Source organism: Stenella coeruleoalba, assembly GCF_951394435.1.
Source record: "Stenella coeruleoalba genome assembly, chromosome: 11".
In the NCBI taxonomy this organism is placed as follows: Eukaryota; Metazoa; Chordata; class Mammalia; order Artiodactyla; family Delphinidae; genus Stenella; species Stenella coeruleoalba.
In genome coordinates this window covers 75,307,224-75,320,636 of record NC_137157.1, presented here as the reverse complement: position 1 = coordinate 75,320,636, position 13,413 = coordinate 75,307,224, and the positions used below count along the sequence as shown (strand labels likewise).

The 13,413-nt window shown below is 39.7% G+C and overlaps 1 protein-coding gene across 8 annotated transcripts in view; it reads left to right on the top strand.

Moving 5' to 3' along the window:
* DNM1L (dynamin 1 like) overlaps window positions 1-13,413 on the top strand; it is a 64,211-nt gene continuing 50,798 nt past the window's right edge. For 7 of the 8 annotated variants that reach the window (XM_079936398.1, XM_079936397.1, XM_079936396.1 and 4 more), the window contains exon 1: window positions 13-185. In XM_079936398.1, the coding sequence (XP_079792524.1) occupies window positions 84-185 (102 nt within the window). In that variant the 5' untranslated portion in view covers window positions 13-83. Of the gene's footprint in view, window positions 186-13,413 lie in introns of all 8 variants that reach the window. The other variant, XM_079936393.1, reaches the window with a different exon arrangement.

Here is a 13,413-nt window from a genome sequence, read left to right as displayed (position 1 = left end):
AGAGGAGGAAGGAGGCGGGCTCTGGGCCGCGGCCCCATTCATTGCCGCGGCCGGCCGGGCGGGGGTTCGGTATTTTCCGAGTTATGGAGGCGCTAATTCCTGTAATCAACAAGCTCCAGGACGTATTCAACACGGTGGGCGCCGACATCATCCAGTTGCCTCAGATCGTGGTGGTGGGAACGCAGGTGAGAGACGAGGGTGGCTTCCGCCCAGGCCAGAGCCCGGGGCGCGGGCCTGGACGGGACTGCGGCAGCGCTTGCTCCCGGACTGGCCGTCGCGGCCTGTGGAAGGAGGGCGCTGTTGCGCCTGGGCGCCCGGGGCTGCGTTCCACTGGGGCTTGGAGTCCAGGGCCCGGCCCGGAGGCGAGGGGCGGAGCCGGCGCGGCGGTCCGGCGGGTCCCGGGGGCGGGACGGACGGGCGGGCGGGCCTAACTGGAGTCCGTCGGGACCGGGCGCGGCTTCGCTCGCGGGCCGCTGCTTCCAAGGGCGCCTGGGGGACGCGCGGGGCACTTGGGGCCGCACTGCGGGGCGGGTAGCCCCTTCTTGATTGGTTTCAGGGCAGCGGGGTGTTTTGTTTCCCTCGTTGCCTTGCTCAGGGGCTGCGGAGTCAGTTTTGGAACTGCGGAGTCGGGGCCGAGAAGGCCGCTACTGTGTGCACCTGAGTGTTTTCCTGCAGTGTAATCCAGGTTTCGAGAACGCCGGAGCAGTTAAAAACAAAAAAAAAAAAAACCAAACCAACTTGTACTTGGAGTTTGTGAGTGTTAGGAGGGGTATCCAATTTTTCTGCGTAGGCTGTGGTTTTTGTCGTCCATCTAAATTGGGCATCAAGGGTCTCTGATCCTTTCATGTTGGCATTTCTTATATATAACACATTTTTATATGCGGAAATATTGAAGAAATAAATGTTATTTCTAGAAGTGACAGAGAAGTGTAAGTTTCATTTTTTCTGCCTGCTGCTTTTCTTGGTTGAAGAGTAATCAACCATAGGCCTTTTTTTTACTAGAGTTCAGAGAAACGCATTTTAGAGATTACTTAGTATATTGATTTTAGGTGCTTTCCTTTTTTAATGATGTTTTTTGTTGGAAAGGGGACGGTTTCCTCACTTTCCACGAGGTTCATCGCTACATCTTGCTACAAAATTGATGTGTAGGGTGTAACTATTTGGAGAGGGAACTTAATGTTAAAAGTATAATAGAGTATGTCCAGACACTGGAAACCTTGGAAACCATAGATATCCTAAGGTGGGCGGGAGGGACTTTTCAATAGTTAAAGCAATAGAAATTATTTCAGAAACACATTTCCTTTGTTGGCCATGGGATTGGTATAGATTCTGCCCAATCCTCCCTTAATATTTGTAATGACTAGAGACTCTGGATCATCAACATAATAAATTATGAGAAATATACTTTTTTGGTATATTTTGTTTACTGTTGTGTTCCTATTCCTAGCTCTTGGAACAGTCTGGGGTATGTAGGAGATGCTCCATAAATACTTTGAATGAGTTACTAGATAGTATTTTTAAAACACTGGGGCTTTTATCATCAAAACCGATCTGTTTTTGTAAGTAAAATTAGAGATGATATAAATTAAATCTTCTTGGGTAGTAATTTGGAAGTGTTTCCTAGCTGTAGACCAGAAACTTTCCATATACTTTTAAGAGAGTCTCAATGCTTTTTAAGCATGAAGCAGTAAAAGAATCAGAGCTATAGTGTGTCAGTATAAATAGTTTAAAATCAAGAAGGTTTTTTCTTACATGAAATAGAATTTATTTCAGTGAGTACACCTGTTCGCAAAATTGGGGAGGGGACAGGGTAGAAAAGTAAAGATTTCACCATTGTGAAAACCATTAACATATGCCAGCAAAAACCATCCTAGTAATGATAATTATATGCCACTTTTGCATGTTGATGTTTGGAATTACTCTGAAGGGAAATATTCAGTTTTTAGACTTGATTTAATGAGGGTTATCTCCATTCGTGTCCTTATTAGCTGAAATTCAGTCCTTTATTATTCAGGTACAGAAGAAATAAGAATAGAAGCAATGTCTTTTCTCCCATAGTTTCCTCAATATGTTGGAAAAAAACCTCTTCTTGATTTGAATACAAGTACACCACTACTTTGTCATCTAGGCTAGTTAATGTTGTGTAACATGTATATATACAGCACCTCACATTCATATTTAATGGAGTAGTGTACAGTGAGTGAGTTCCAGATGTAGTAAATGTTCTGTACGTAGTTCAACTGGTAAATTTCTCAGTGGCAGTGATCATGTCTCTGTCTTACGCTTTACCTGTACTTTAAATAGCTACAGGTCGCATTTTTGGGAACTTTTTATAACAGTGATTCTCAAACTTGGGTGTATATAAGAATGACTTTGAAAATAAGTTTCCTGGACCCCATCCGCAAAGATTTTGATTTTATAAGTCTGGGGTGCTCCAGGCACCATAGCCAATTCTGATGCAGATGGTTCATAGATGTATATAGTATATTAGTGAGTCTTTGATTTTATAGCGCATGAAACTGGAAAAAGCAGGGAAGCCTAGTCTAAGGGCATACTGCTGTTAAGTAGTAGGTTGGTTTTGGTGGCATTCTTGCTCCAAAGTATCAACTTCCAGGCAACCTTTGCTGACCCCTAAATATTTTAAACTTTGATTTCTTAAATTGCCCAAGTAATACTGTTTTGGGGCCCAGAGAGTTGGAGTAGTTGAGGAGAGAGATGTTTACAGCTGTCGATCATTCACAGTTTTTATGATTTAGCTGAATAAATTGCTTTCCTTTTTCTCTAGCCAAGATCCTCTGTGTGGAAAGAACAGAAAATGGGGAGAGAGAAGGTTGATACTTTTAGACCTTGGTGTACTTTGCAGGTGGAGAAGGAGATAAGATTTCAATGACATTTGTGACTCAACTTGGGAAATTTAATCACTGTTTCTTAAGTTGAGAATTGGAAGGGGGAGCCCTCCAGGTATGTAATCCAAACCACAACCTAATATAGGAATCTCAATACAGATGACATTAACCTGAGACTCTGGCTCAGTGCTGCTAGTATTGTGCTTTTTTTTTTTTAATTTGTTTATTTATTTTATTTTTGGCTGCACTGGGTCTTTGTTGCTGTGCGCGGGCTTTTCTCTATTTGAGGTAAGTGGGGACTACTCTTCGTTGTGGTGCTTGGGCTTCTCATTGCGGTGGCTTCTCTTGTTGCAGAGCACAGGCTCTAGGCGTGCGGGCTCAGTAGTTGTGGCTTGCGGGCTCTAGAGCTCAGCCTCAGTAGTTGTGGCACACGGGCTTAGTTGCTCCATGGCATGTGGGATCTTCCCAGACTAGGGCTCGAACCTGTGTCCCCTGCATTGGCAGGCGGATTCTTAACCACTGGGCCACCAGGGAAGCCCTGTGCTTTTCACTTTGCCTTTTATTTTGGTAATTTCAGCACTCTACTTTCAGTAATTCAGACAAATACGGAAGGAAAAGGAATCTTGGATTTTAAATGACCAATCTGCAAACCAACTGTTCAAATTTAACATTTAAAAAATTAAAATATAATTCATATAACATAAACCCTAACATTATAAAGTGTTCAATTCAGTGGTTTTTAGTATATTCACAAGGTTATGCAACCATTGCCACTATCTTATTCCAGAGCGTTTTCATTACCCTAGAAAGAAACTCTGTATCCATTAGAAGTCACTCCCCATTTTATGCCCCCCCCGCCACCGCTCCTCTCGCCTGGCAACCACTGATTTCTGTCTCTATGGATTTGCCTATTCTGGACATTTCATATAAATGGAATCATACAATATGTGGCCTTTTGTGTCTGGCTACTTTTGCTCTGTTTTTTAGGATCATCCATGTTGTGGCATGTATTAATACTTTATTACTTTTTATGGATGAATAATATTCCCTTGTATAGATATGCCACAGTTTGTTTATCCATTCATTAGTTGATGGACATTTGGGTTATTTCCACTTTTTAGCTATATTGAATGATGCTGTCATGAACATTCATTAACAAGTTTTTGTGTGAACATATGTTTTCAATTCTCTTGGATATGTATAGTTGACACTTGAGCAACATAGGTTTGAACTGCGCAGGTCCACTTACATGCAGATTTTTTTTTACATGCAGATACTACAGTACTACCAACTTATGAAGATTGTTTTCAATGAATACTGCACTACTACATGATCTGTGGTTGGTTGAATCTGTGGATGTGGAACTGTGGCTCCAGAGGGCCAACTGTATAATTATATGCAGATTTTTGACCACCCTGGAGTCAGTGCCTCTAACCACCTGTGCTGTTCAGGGGTCATCTGTACCTAGGAGTAGAATTGCTGGTTCATTTGGTAACTCTTATTTAACTTTTTAAAGAACTGCACACTTTTCCACAGTGGCTGCACCATTTTACAAACCTTTATCTGGTATATGAGGGTTTCAGTTTCTATACACCCTCACCAACTCTTGTTATTGTCTTTTTTAGAAAGTGCTAAATTATTCTGGAATTCTTTATTTAAAAAAAAGCCCCCCCATCCCCTCCTCCTGCATTCTGCAGCACTGTTATCTACATTTTATTAGCTCCTTCTGAAATCTTGCTCTGTCCTGCCTGATATGCCTACATTTGTCTTGTGTTTGTAGAGGTGATGGCTTCATTAAGTTTAGCAATTTGGTGCCAAATATTGATCTTAGTTTCATTCCTTCAGTGTTTTCTTGTGAGTACTCTTAAATAAACTTATGTTTTTCCCTTTCCTTTTCTTTTTTACTAGTTTTCTCTGTGTAGATCATGTGCTTCTTACTTAAAAAAAAATTTTTTTAAAGCATTGAAGTGAAACTGATATAACATAAAAATTAGTCATTTTAAAGGGTACAATTCCGTGGCATTTAGTACATTCATAATGTTGTGCAACCACCACCTCTTTCTAGGTCCAAAACATTTTCATCACCCCAAAAGAAAACTCTGTATCCATTAAGCAGTCATTTTGTAATTCTCCTTTCCCCCCCAGTCCCTGGCAACCACCAATCTTCTTTCCTTCTTTATAGATTTACCTATTCTGAATATTTTACAGAAACAGAATCATACAGTATGTGGCCATTTATGTTTGACTTCTTTCACTTAGTATAACATGGTTCATTCATATTGTAGCATGTATCAGTACTTCCTTTTAATTGCTGATTAATATTCTATTGTATATACATACCATGTTTTATCATTCATCTATTGATGGATATTTGGATTGTTTCTATATTTTGGTTGTTGTGAGTAGTGCTGCTGTGAATATTTGTGTACAAGTATTTGAATACCTCTTTTCAGTTCTTTCGGGTATATACCTACAAGTAAAATGCTGGGTCATATGGTAATTCTATGCTTAACTTTTTGAGGAACCACCAAACTTTTTCACAGTGGCTGTACCATTTTACATTCCCCCAGCAACATACTAGGGCTCCAGTTCTTTATATCCTTGTCAAAACTTGTCATTGTGTCTTTTATTATAGCTATCCTGATGAGAGTGTGAAGTGGTATCTTATTATGATTTTGATTTGTATTTCCCTAATGACTAATGATGTGAATACCTTTTTAGGTGCTTGTTGGGGTTATTTGTCTTCTAATTGTTGAGTTGTAAGAGTTTTTTATATATTTTGGATACCAGACCATTATCAGTATATGATTTGCACATATTTTCTCCCATTCTGTAGGTTGTCTTTTTACTTTCATGATCATGTCCTTTGATGCACAAAAGTTTTAAATTTTGATAAAGTCCAATTTATCTATTTTTTTCTTTTGTTGCTTGTGATTTTAGTATCATATCTAACACATTATCAAATCCAAGGTCATGAAAATTTATTATTATTTTGTGTTTTCTTCTAGTTTCAGCTCTTACATTTAGGGTTTTGATCCATTTTGAGTAAATTTTTGTCTTTGGTGTGAAGTAGGGGTTCACCTTCATTCTTTTCCAACTGCCTGTGCAGTTGATCCAGGACTATTTGTTGGAGACTATTCTTTCCCCCATTGAATGGTCTTGGCTCTATTGTTGAAAATCAGTTGACTATAGATGTATAGGTTTATTTCTGGACTCTCAGTTATTTTCCATTGGTCTATAGGTCTGTTATTATGCCAGTACCACGCATAGTTTTGATTATTGTAGCTTTGTAGTATATTTTGAAACCAGAAAGTATGAGTCTCCCAACTTTGTTCTTTTTTTTCAAGATTGTTTTTGCAGTTAGGAGTCCCCTGCCGTTCATTCCATAGCAGTTTTAGAATTGGTATTTCCATTTCTGCAAATGAGGTTGTTGGGATTTTGGTAGGGATTGTATTGAATCTGTACATTGCTTTGGGGAGTATTGCCATCTAAATATTAAATCAGATCTAGAATTCTAGGTTGATAGGTTTTTTTCTTTCCGATCTTTAAGTCATGCTATTGCCTCTGGCTTCCAAGATTTCTGGTGAGAAATCTATTGTGTTATTATTGGTCTTATTGAGGATCTCTTGTATTTGAATTGATTCTCTGCTTCTCCCTTGCTGCTTTCAGTGTTTGTGTTTGTCTTTTAACAGTTTGATTATTATTTGTCTCCATGTGGATCTCTTTGTGTTTATCCTGCATGGTGGAGTTGAGTTCTTTAATATGTAGATTCATGTCACTTTCCCCATGTTTTCCTGCTTTTATGGAAAAAGTGGGAATTTTTATGGATATTACTTTTGCTTTTCAGTTATCCAGATCTCACTCTTCTAATTTATTTTCCAGATAGAACTGAGCCTGTATTTTATAACCAAGAAAAAAATTCCTCCCTAAGGACTGTTAGGTCTCTAGCATTTTAGCAAGTTTCGATCCTGGATAATTGAAGTGGTTTAAATTTTAGATTTATATTTTGCCAATAGGTGGAGTGTTTGAGCTCTGCAGTAAAAACTTGTTAGTTTATTTATTTAAAATACCATTAAGTTAATATTTCTAAGGATACTCAGAAATATTTTATTTAAAATAAATAAGACAGGGACTTCCTGGTGGCACAGTGGTTAAGAATCCGCCTGCCAATACACACAAATTTTTAGCCCCTTAATATACAGGGGACATGGGTACGATCTCTGGTCTGGGAAGATCCCACATGCCACGGAGCAGCTAAGCCTGTGCACCACAACTACTGAGCCTGCGCTCTAGAGCCCGCGTGCCACAACTACTGAGCCCATGTGCCTAGAGCCTGTGCTCCACAATAAGAGAAGCCACCACAGTGAGAAGCCCACGCACCACACGAAGAGTAGCCCCTGCTCGCCGCAACTAGAGAAAACCCATGTGCAGCAGCAAAGACCCAAAGCAGCCAAAAATAAATAAATTAAATAAATTAAAAAAAAGACAAATATTAAAGAAACCGTAAATCTAAAACTACTTCAAAATAAAAAGTTAAAAAATTAAGAAATGTACATATTTATCTGTTATATTAATATCAAATAAATAATTGAGAGGTCTGCTTTATACAATGAAAAGTAAAAATTTAGAAGTGAAAAACTGAATCAGCCTTGGTTAATGTGGCATCCATGAATATTTACAATGATCCCATTTTCAATTGCATCAAAAGAATACAACTCCCTGCTCCCAGTTGATGTTAGGTATCACAAAGAACTAAAAATATGACAAAACATTAAGGCTCCATCTCAAAATATAAATTCAAAACACTATAAATCTCAGTACAGTGCAATATGGAAGAAACTAAAAGATGACACTGAAAGCATACACACAAACTTTTAGCCCCTAAATATACAGGATATTGAATTGATTTGGGGAGTATGTAGAGATGAAAAAAGCAGAAGACGTTGCAGTGCCAAGAGAGTCCTATTTTCAGAGCATGCTGGCTGTGACTTTTGCCACTTTGGAACTGCTGTAGCCACTCACCTTCCTGGAAAGAGTGCAGACATGGAGTGTTTAAATCACCAGGGAGAAACAAGCACTGATCTAAACAATTGTTGAAGAAACCTATGGCCATTTAGAATACTGAGGTGAAAATTGGGAGTGCACAGACATGTTTTGTTTGGTCGATGTGTGTTGACACATAAAATTTTTAAAGACTTGTGATATAATTGACATTATGTTAGTTTCAGTTGTATAACATAACGATTGACAAGTCTAAACATTGGGAAACAATCACCACAATAAGTCTAGAATGCCAATAAGTCTAGAGTACCAATAAGTCTAGTAGTCCATCACCACACATAGTTACAATTCTTTTATTTTAATATTTTTTTGGTTGCAGTGCGTGGGCTTCTCTCTAGTTGTGGCGTGCGGGTTTTCTCTCTCTAGTTGTGGTGCACAGGCTTTAGGGCACAAGGGCTGTATAGTTGTGGTGCGTGGGTTCCATAGTGTGTGAGCTCTGTAGTTTGTGGCACACAGGCTCTCTAGCTGAGATGTGTGAGCTCGGTAGTTGTGGCGTGTGGGCTTAGTTGACCTGTGGAATGTGGGATCTTAGTTCCCTGACCAGGGATCAAACCCGCATCCCCTGCGTTGGAAGGTGGATTCTTTACCCCTGGACCACCAGGGAAGTCCCAAAGTTCTTTTTCTTATGATGAGAACTATTAAGATTTACTCTCTTAGTAACTTTAAAATATACACCACAGTATTATTATCTCCAGTCACTATGCTATACATTACATCCCCAGGACTTACTTTATAATTGGAAGATTGTACCTTTTGGCCACTTTTACCCATTTCACCCACCCCCCATCTCTGGCAACCACCAGTCTGTTCTCTGTATTTATAAGTTTGTTTTTTTTGCTGTTTGTTTTGTTTTTGTTTTAGATTCCACATATAAATGAGATCATGTGGTATTTGCTTTTCTCTGACTTATTTTACTTAGCAAGGTCCATTTATGTTGTTGTAAATAGCAGGATTTCCTTCTTTTTTTATGGCTGAATGATATTCCTGTGTGTGTGTGTGTGTGTGTGTGTGTGATGTACACACCACATTTACTTTATTCATCCACTGGTGAACTTTTAGGTTATTTCCATTTCTTGGCTTTTTGAAATAATGCTGGAACGAACATAGGGATGCATATATCTTTTCAATTTAGTGTTTTTGTATCCTTCAAATAAATACCCAGAGGTGGAATTGCTGGATTATATGGTAGCTCTATTTTTAATTTTTAGAGGAACCTCCATACTGTTTTTTATAGTGGCTGCACCAATATACATTCCCACCAAAAGTGTATGAGGGTTTCCTTTCCTCCACATCCTCAGCAACACTTATTTCTTGTCTTTTTAGTAATAGCCATTATAACAGGTGTGAGGTGATATCTCATTGTGGCCTTGATTTGCATTTCCCGGGTGATTAGTGATGTTGAGCATCTTTTCATGCACCTGTTGGCCATTTGTATGTCTTCTTTGGAAAAATGGCTACTTGGGTCCTAAGTTCATTTTTATTTTAATTTTTATTTATTTATTTATTTTGGCTGTGTAGCTTGTGGGATCTTAAGTTCCCCGACCAGGGATCAAACCTGGGCCCTCGGCAGTGAAAGCCGGGAATTCTAACCACTGGACTACCAGGGAATTCCCTTAATTTCATTTTTAAATCCGGTTATTTGTATGTGTGTTGTTTTTTGTTTTTTGCTCTTTAGTTGTGTGAGTTCTTTGTATATTTTGTATGTTAGCCCCATATTGGATAAGTGGTTTGAAAATATTTTTTCCCACTCCATGGGTTGCTTTTTCACTTTGTTGATGGTTTTCTTTGCAGTGCAGAAGCTTTTTAGTTTGATGTACTCCCCCTTGTTTATTTTTACTTTAGTTGGCTTTGATTTGGTGTCAAATTCAAAAAATCATCACCCAAACCAATGTCAAGGAGCTTACAACGTATGTTTTTTTCTTCTAGGAGTTTTATATTTTCGGGGCTTATATTCAAGTTTTTAACGCATTTTCAGCTGACTTTTTTTTTTTTTTTTTTTTTGGTATAGTATAAGATAGTGGTCTAGGTCATGCTTTTGCATGTGGGCTGTCCAGTTTCCCAACACCATTTATTGAAGAGACTGTCCTTTCCCCATTTTATATTCTTGACCCCTTTGTTGTAAATTAATTGTCCGTATATGTGTAGGTTTATTTCTGAGCTCTCTGTTCCATTGGTTTATGTGTCTGTTTTTATGCCATTGCCATACTATTAGCTTTTTTTTTCTTGGCCGCGCCACGTGGCTTGTGGGATCTCAATTCCCTGACCAGGGATTGAACCTGGGCCATGGCAGTGAAAGCCCAGAATCCGAACCACTAGGCCACCAGGGAACTCCCAGATTATTATAGCTTTTTAACAGTTTGAAATCAGGAAGCATGATGCCTCTAGCTTTGTTCTTCATTCTCACGATTGCTTTGGCTATTTATTTATATATTTATGTGGTTCCATACAAATTTTAGGATTATTTGCTCTGTTTCTTTGAAAAATGCCATTGGAATTTTGATAGGAATTGTACTGAATTTGTAGATTGCTTTGGTTAATATGGACATTTTAACAATCTTTTTTTTTTTTTTGTGGTACGCGGGCCTCTCACTGTTGTGGCCTCTCCCATTGTGGAGCATAGGCTCCGGACACGCAGGCTCAGCGGCCATGGCTCACGGGCCCAGCTGCTCCACGACATGTGGGATCCTCCCAGACTGGGGCACGAACCCGTGTCCACTGCATCGGCAGGCGGACTCTCAACCACTGCGCCACCAGGGAAGCCCTAACAATCTTGATTCTTTCAATCCTTGAGCACAGAATATCTTTCCATTTATTTGTGTCTTCAATTTCTTTCATTAGTATTCTATAGTTGTCAGTGTACAGGTCTTGGTTAACCTTCTTGGTTAAATTTATTCTTAGGTATTTTATTCTTTTGATGCAATCTAAATGGGATCATTTTCTTAATTTCTCTTTCTGATAGTTTGTTATTACAGTATAGAAACACAACCTACTTTTGCATATTGATTTTCTATCCTACAACTTTACTAAATTCGTTGATTAGTTCTAACATTTTGTGGAGTCTTTAGGGTTTTCTACATATAATATCATGTCATCGACAAAAGTAGCAGTTTTACTTTTCCTTTCTGACTTAGATGCCTTTTCTTTTTCTTACCTAATGCTCTGGCTAGAACTTCCAATATTATGTTGAATAGAAGTGGCAGGAGTGGGTGCCCTTGTTTTTTTCTAATCTTAGAGGAAAAGCTTTCAGCTTTTCACCATTGAGTAGTTGTGGGCTTGTCATATGTGGCCTTTATCATGTTGAGGTATGTTCCCTCTTTTACTCACTTTGTTGAGAGTTTTTTTTTAAATCATGAATGGATGTTGAATTTTGTCAAATGAATTTCCTGCATCTATTAAGATAATCATCTGATTTTTTTTTTTTTTTTTTTTTTGCGGTACGCGGGCCTCTCACTGTTGCGGCCTCTCCCGTTGCGGAGCACAGGCTCCGGATGTGCAGGCTCAGTGGCCATGACTCACGGGCCCAGCTGCTCTACAGCATGTGGGATCTTCCTGCACCGGGGCACAAACCTGTGTCCCCTGAATTGGCAGGTGGACTCTCAACCACTGCGCCACCAGGGAAGCCCAATCATCTGATTTTTATCCTTCATTTTGCTTGTTTGTTTTTTTTGGCTGTGTTGGGTCTTCACTGCTGCATGTGGGCTTTCTCTAGTTGAGGCGAGTGGGGGCTACTCTTTATTGAGGTACATGGGCTTCTCATTGCAGTGGCTTTTCTTGTTGACGAGCACAGTCTCTAGGCACACGGGCTTCAGTTGTTGTGGCATGTGGGCTCAGTAGTTGTGGCTCACGGGCTCTAGAGCACAGGCTCAGTAGTTGTGGTGCACAGGCTTAGTTGCTCCATGGCATGTGGTATCTTCCCGGACAAGGGATCGAACCTGTGTCCCCTGCATTGGCAGGTGGATTCTTCACTGCACCACCAGGGAAGTCCCCTTCATTTTGTTAATGTGGTATATGACATTCATTTGCAGATGTTGAGTTATCCTTGCATCCCTGGAATAAATCCCACTCGATCATGGTGTGTGATCCTTTTAATGTATTGTTGAATTCAGTTTGCTATAATTTTGTTGAGAATTTTTGCATCTATGTTCGTGAGGGATATCGGCCTGTAATTTTCTTTTCTTGTAGTGTCCTTGTCTGGTTTTGATATCAGGGTAATGCTGGCCTTGTAAAATGAGTTTGGAATTGTTCCCTCCTTTTCTTTTTTGGAAGAGTTTGGGAAGGAGTGGTGTTAATTCTTCTTTGAGTGTTTGGATTCACTGGTGAAGTTGTCTGCTCCTAGACTTTTGTTTGTTGGGTGGTTTTAATTACTGATTCAGTCTCCTTGCCAGTAATTGGTATGTTTAGATTTTCTTTTTCTTCATGAATCAGCCTTGGTAGGTTGTATGATAGGAATTTGTCTATTTTGTCCAACTTTTTGGTGTATAATTTTTCATGCTAGTTTCTCATGATCTTTTCTATTTTTGTGGTATCCATTGTGATCTCTCTTTCATTTCTCATTTTACTTATTTGAGTCCTCTGTTTTCCTTGGTGAGTCTAGCTAAATGTATGTCCATGTTATCATTTTAAAGAACCAGCTCTTGGGCTTCCCTGGTGGTGCAGTGGTTGAGAGTCCGCCTGCCGATGCAGGGGACACGAGTTTGTGCCCCGGTCTGGGAGGATCCCACGTGCCGCAGAGGGACTGGGCCAGTGAGCCATGGCCGCTGAGCCTGCGCGTCTGGAGCAATGGGAGAGGCCACAACAGTGAGAGGCCCACATACCGGGAAAAAAAAAAGAACCAGCTCTTAGTTTCAGTGATCTTTTCTAATTGTTTTTTTTTTTTTAAGTCTCTATCTCATTATTATCTGATCTGATCTTTGATATATCCTTCCTTTACTACTAACTTTGGGCTTGCTTTGTTTGTTTTTTAATAGTTCCTGGAGGTGTAAAGTTAGTTTCTTTTTCTTTTCTTTTTTTTTTTTTTGCGGTACGCAGGCCTCTCACTGCTGTGGCCTCTCCTGCTGCAGAGCACAGGCTTTGGACGCGCAGGCTCAGCGGCCATGACTCATGGGCCCAGCCGCTCTGCAGCACACGGGATCCTCCTGGACTGGGGCACGAACCTGTGTCCCCTGCATTGGCAGGCAGATTCCCAACCACTGTGCCACCAGGGAAGACCTAAAGTTAGTTTCTTTATTTGAGATCTTTCTTGTTTCTACATGTAGACATTTATTGCTGTGAACTTCCCTCTAAAAACTACTTTTGCTGCATTCCATAAGTTCTGGTATGTAGTTTTTCTATTTTTATTTGTCTCAAGATATTTTTTGATTTCTGTTTTGACTTCTTTCATCCATTGGTTGTTCAGTAGCATATTGTTTAGTCCCGTGAATTTTCCAGTTTTCTTCTTATGATTGATTTCTAATTTCATACCATGATGGTTGGAAAAGGTGCTTTATACGATTTCAGTCTTCTTAAA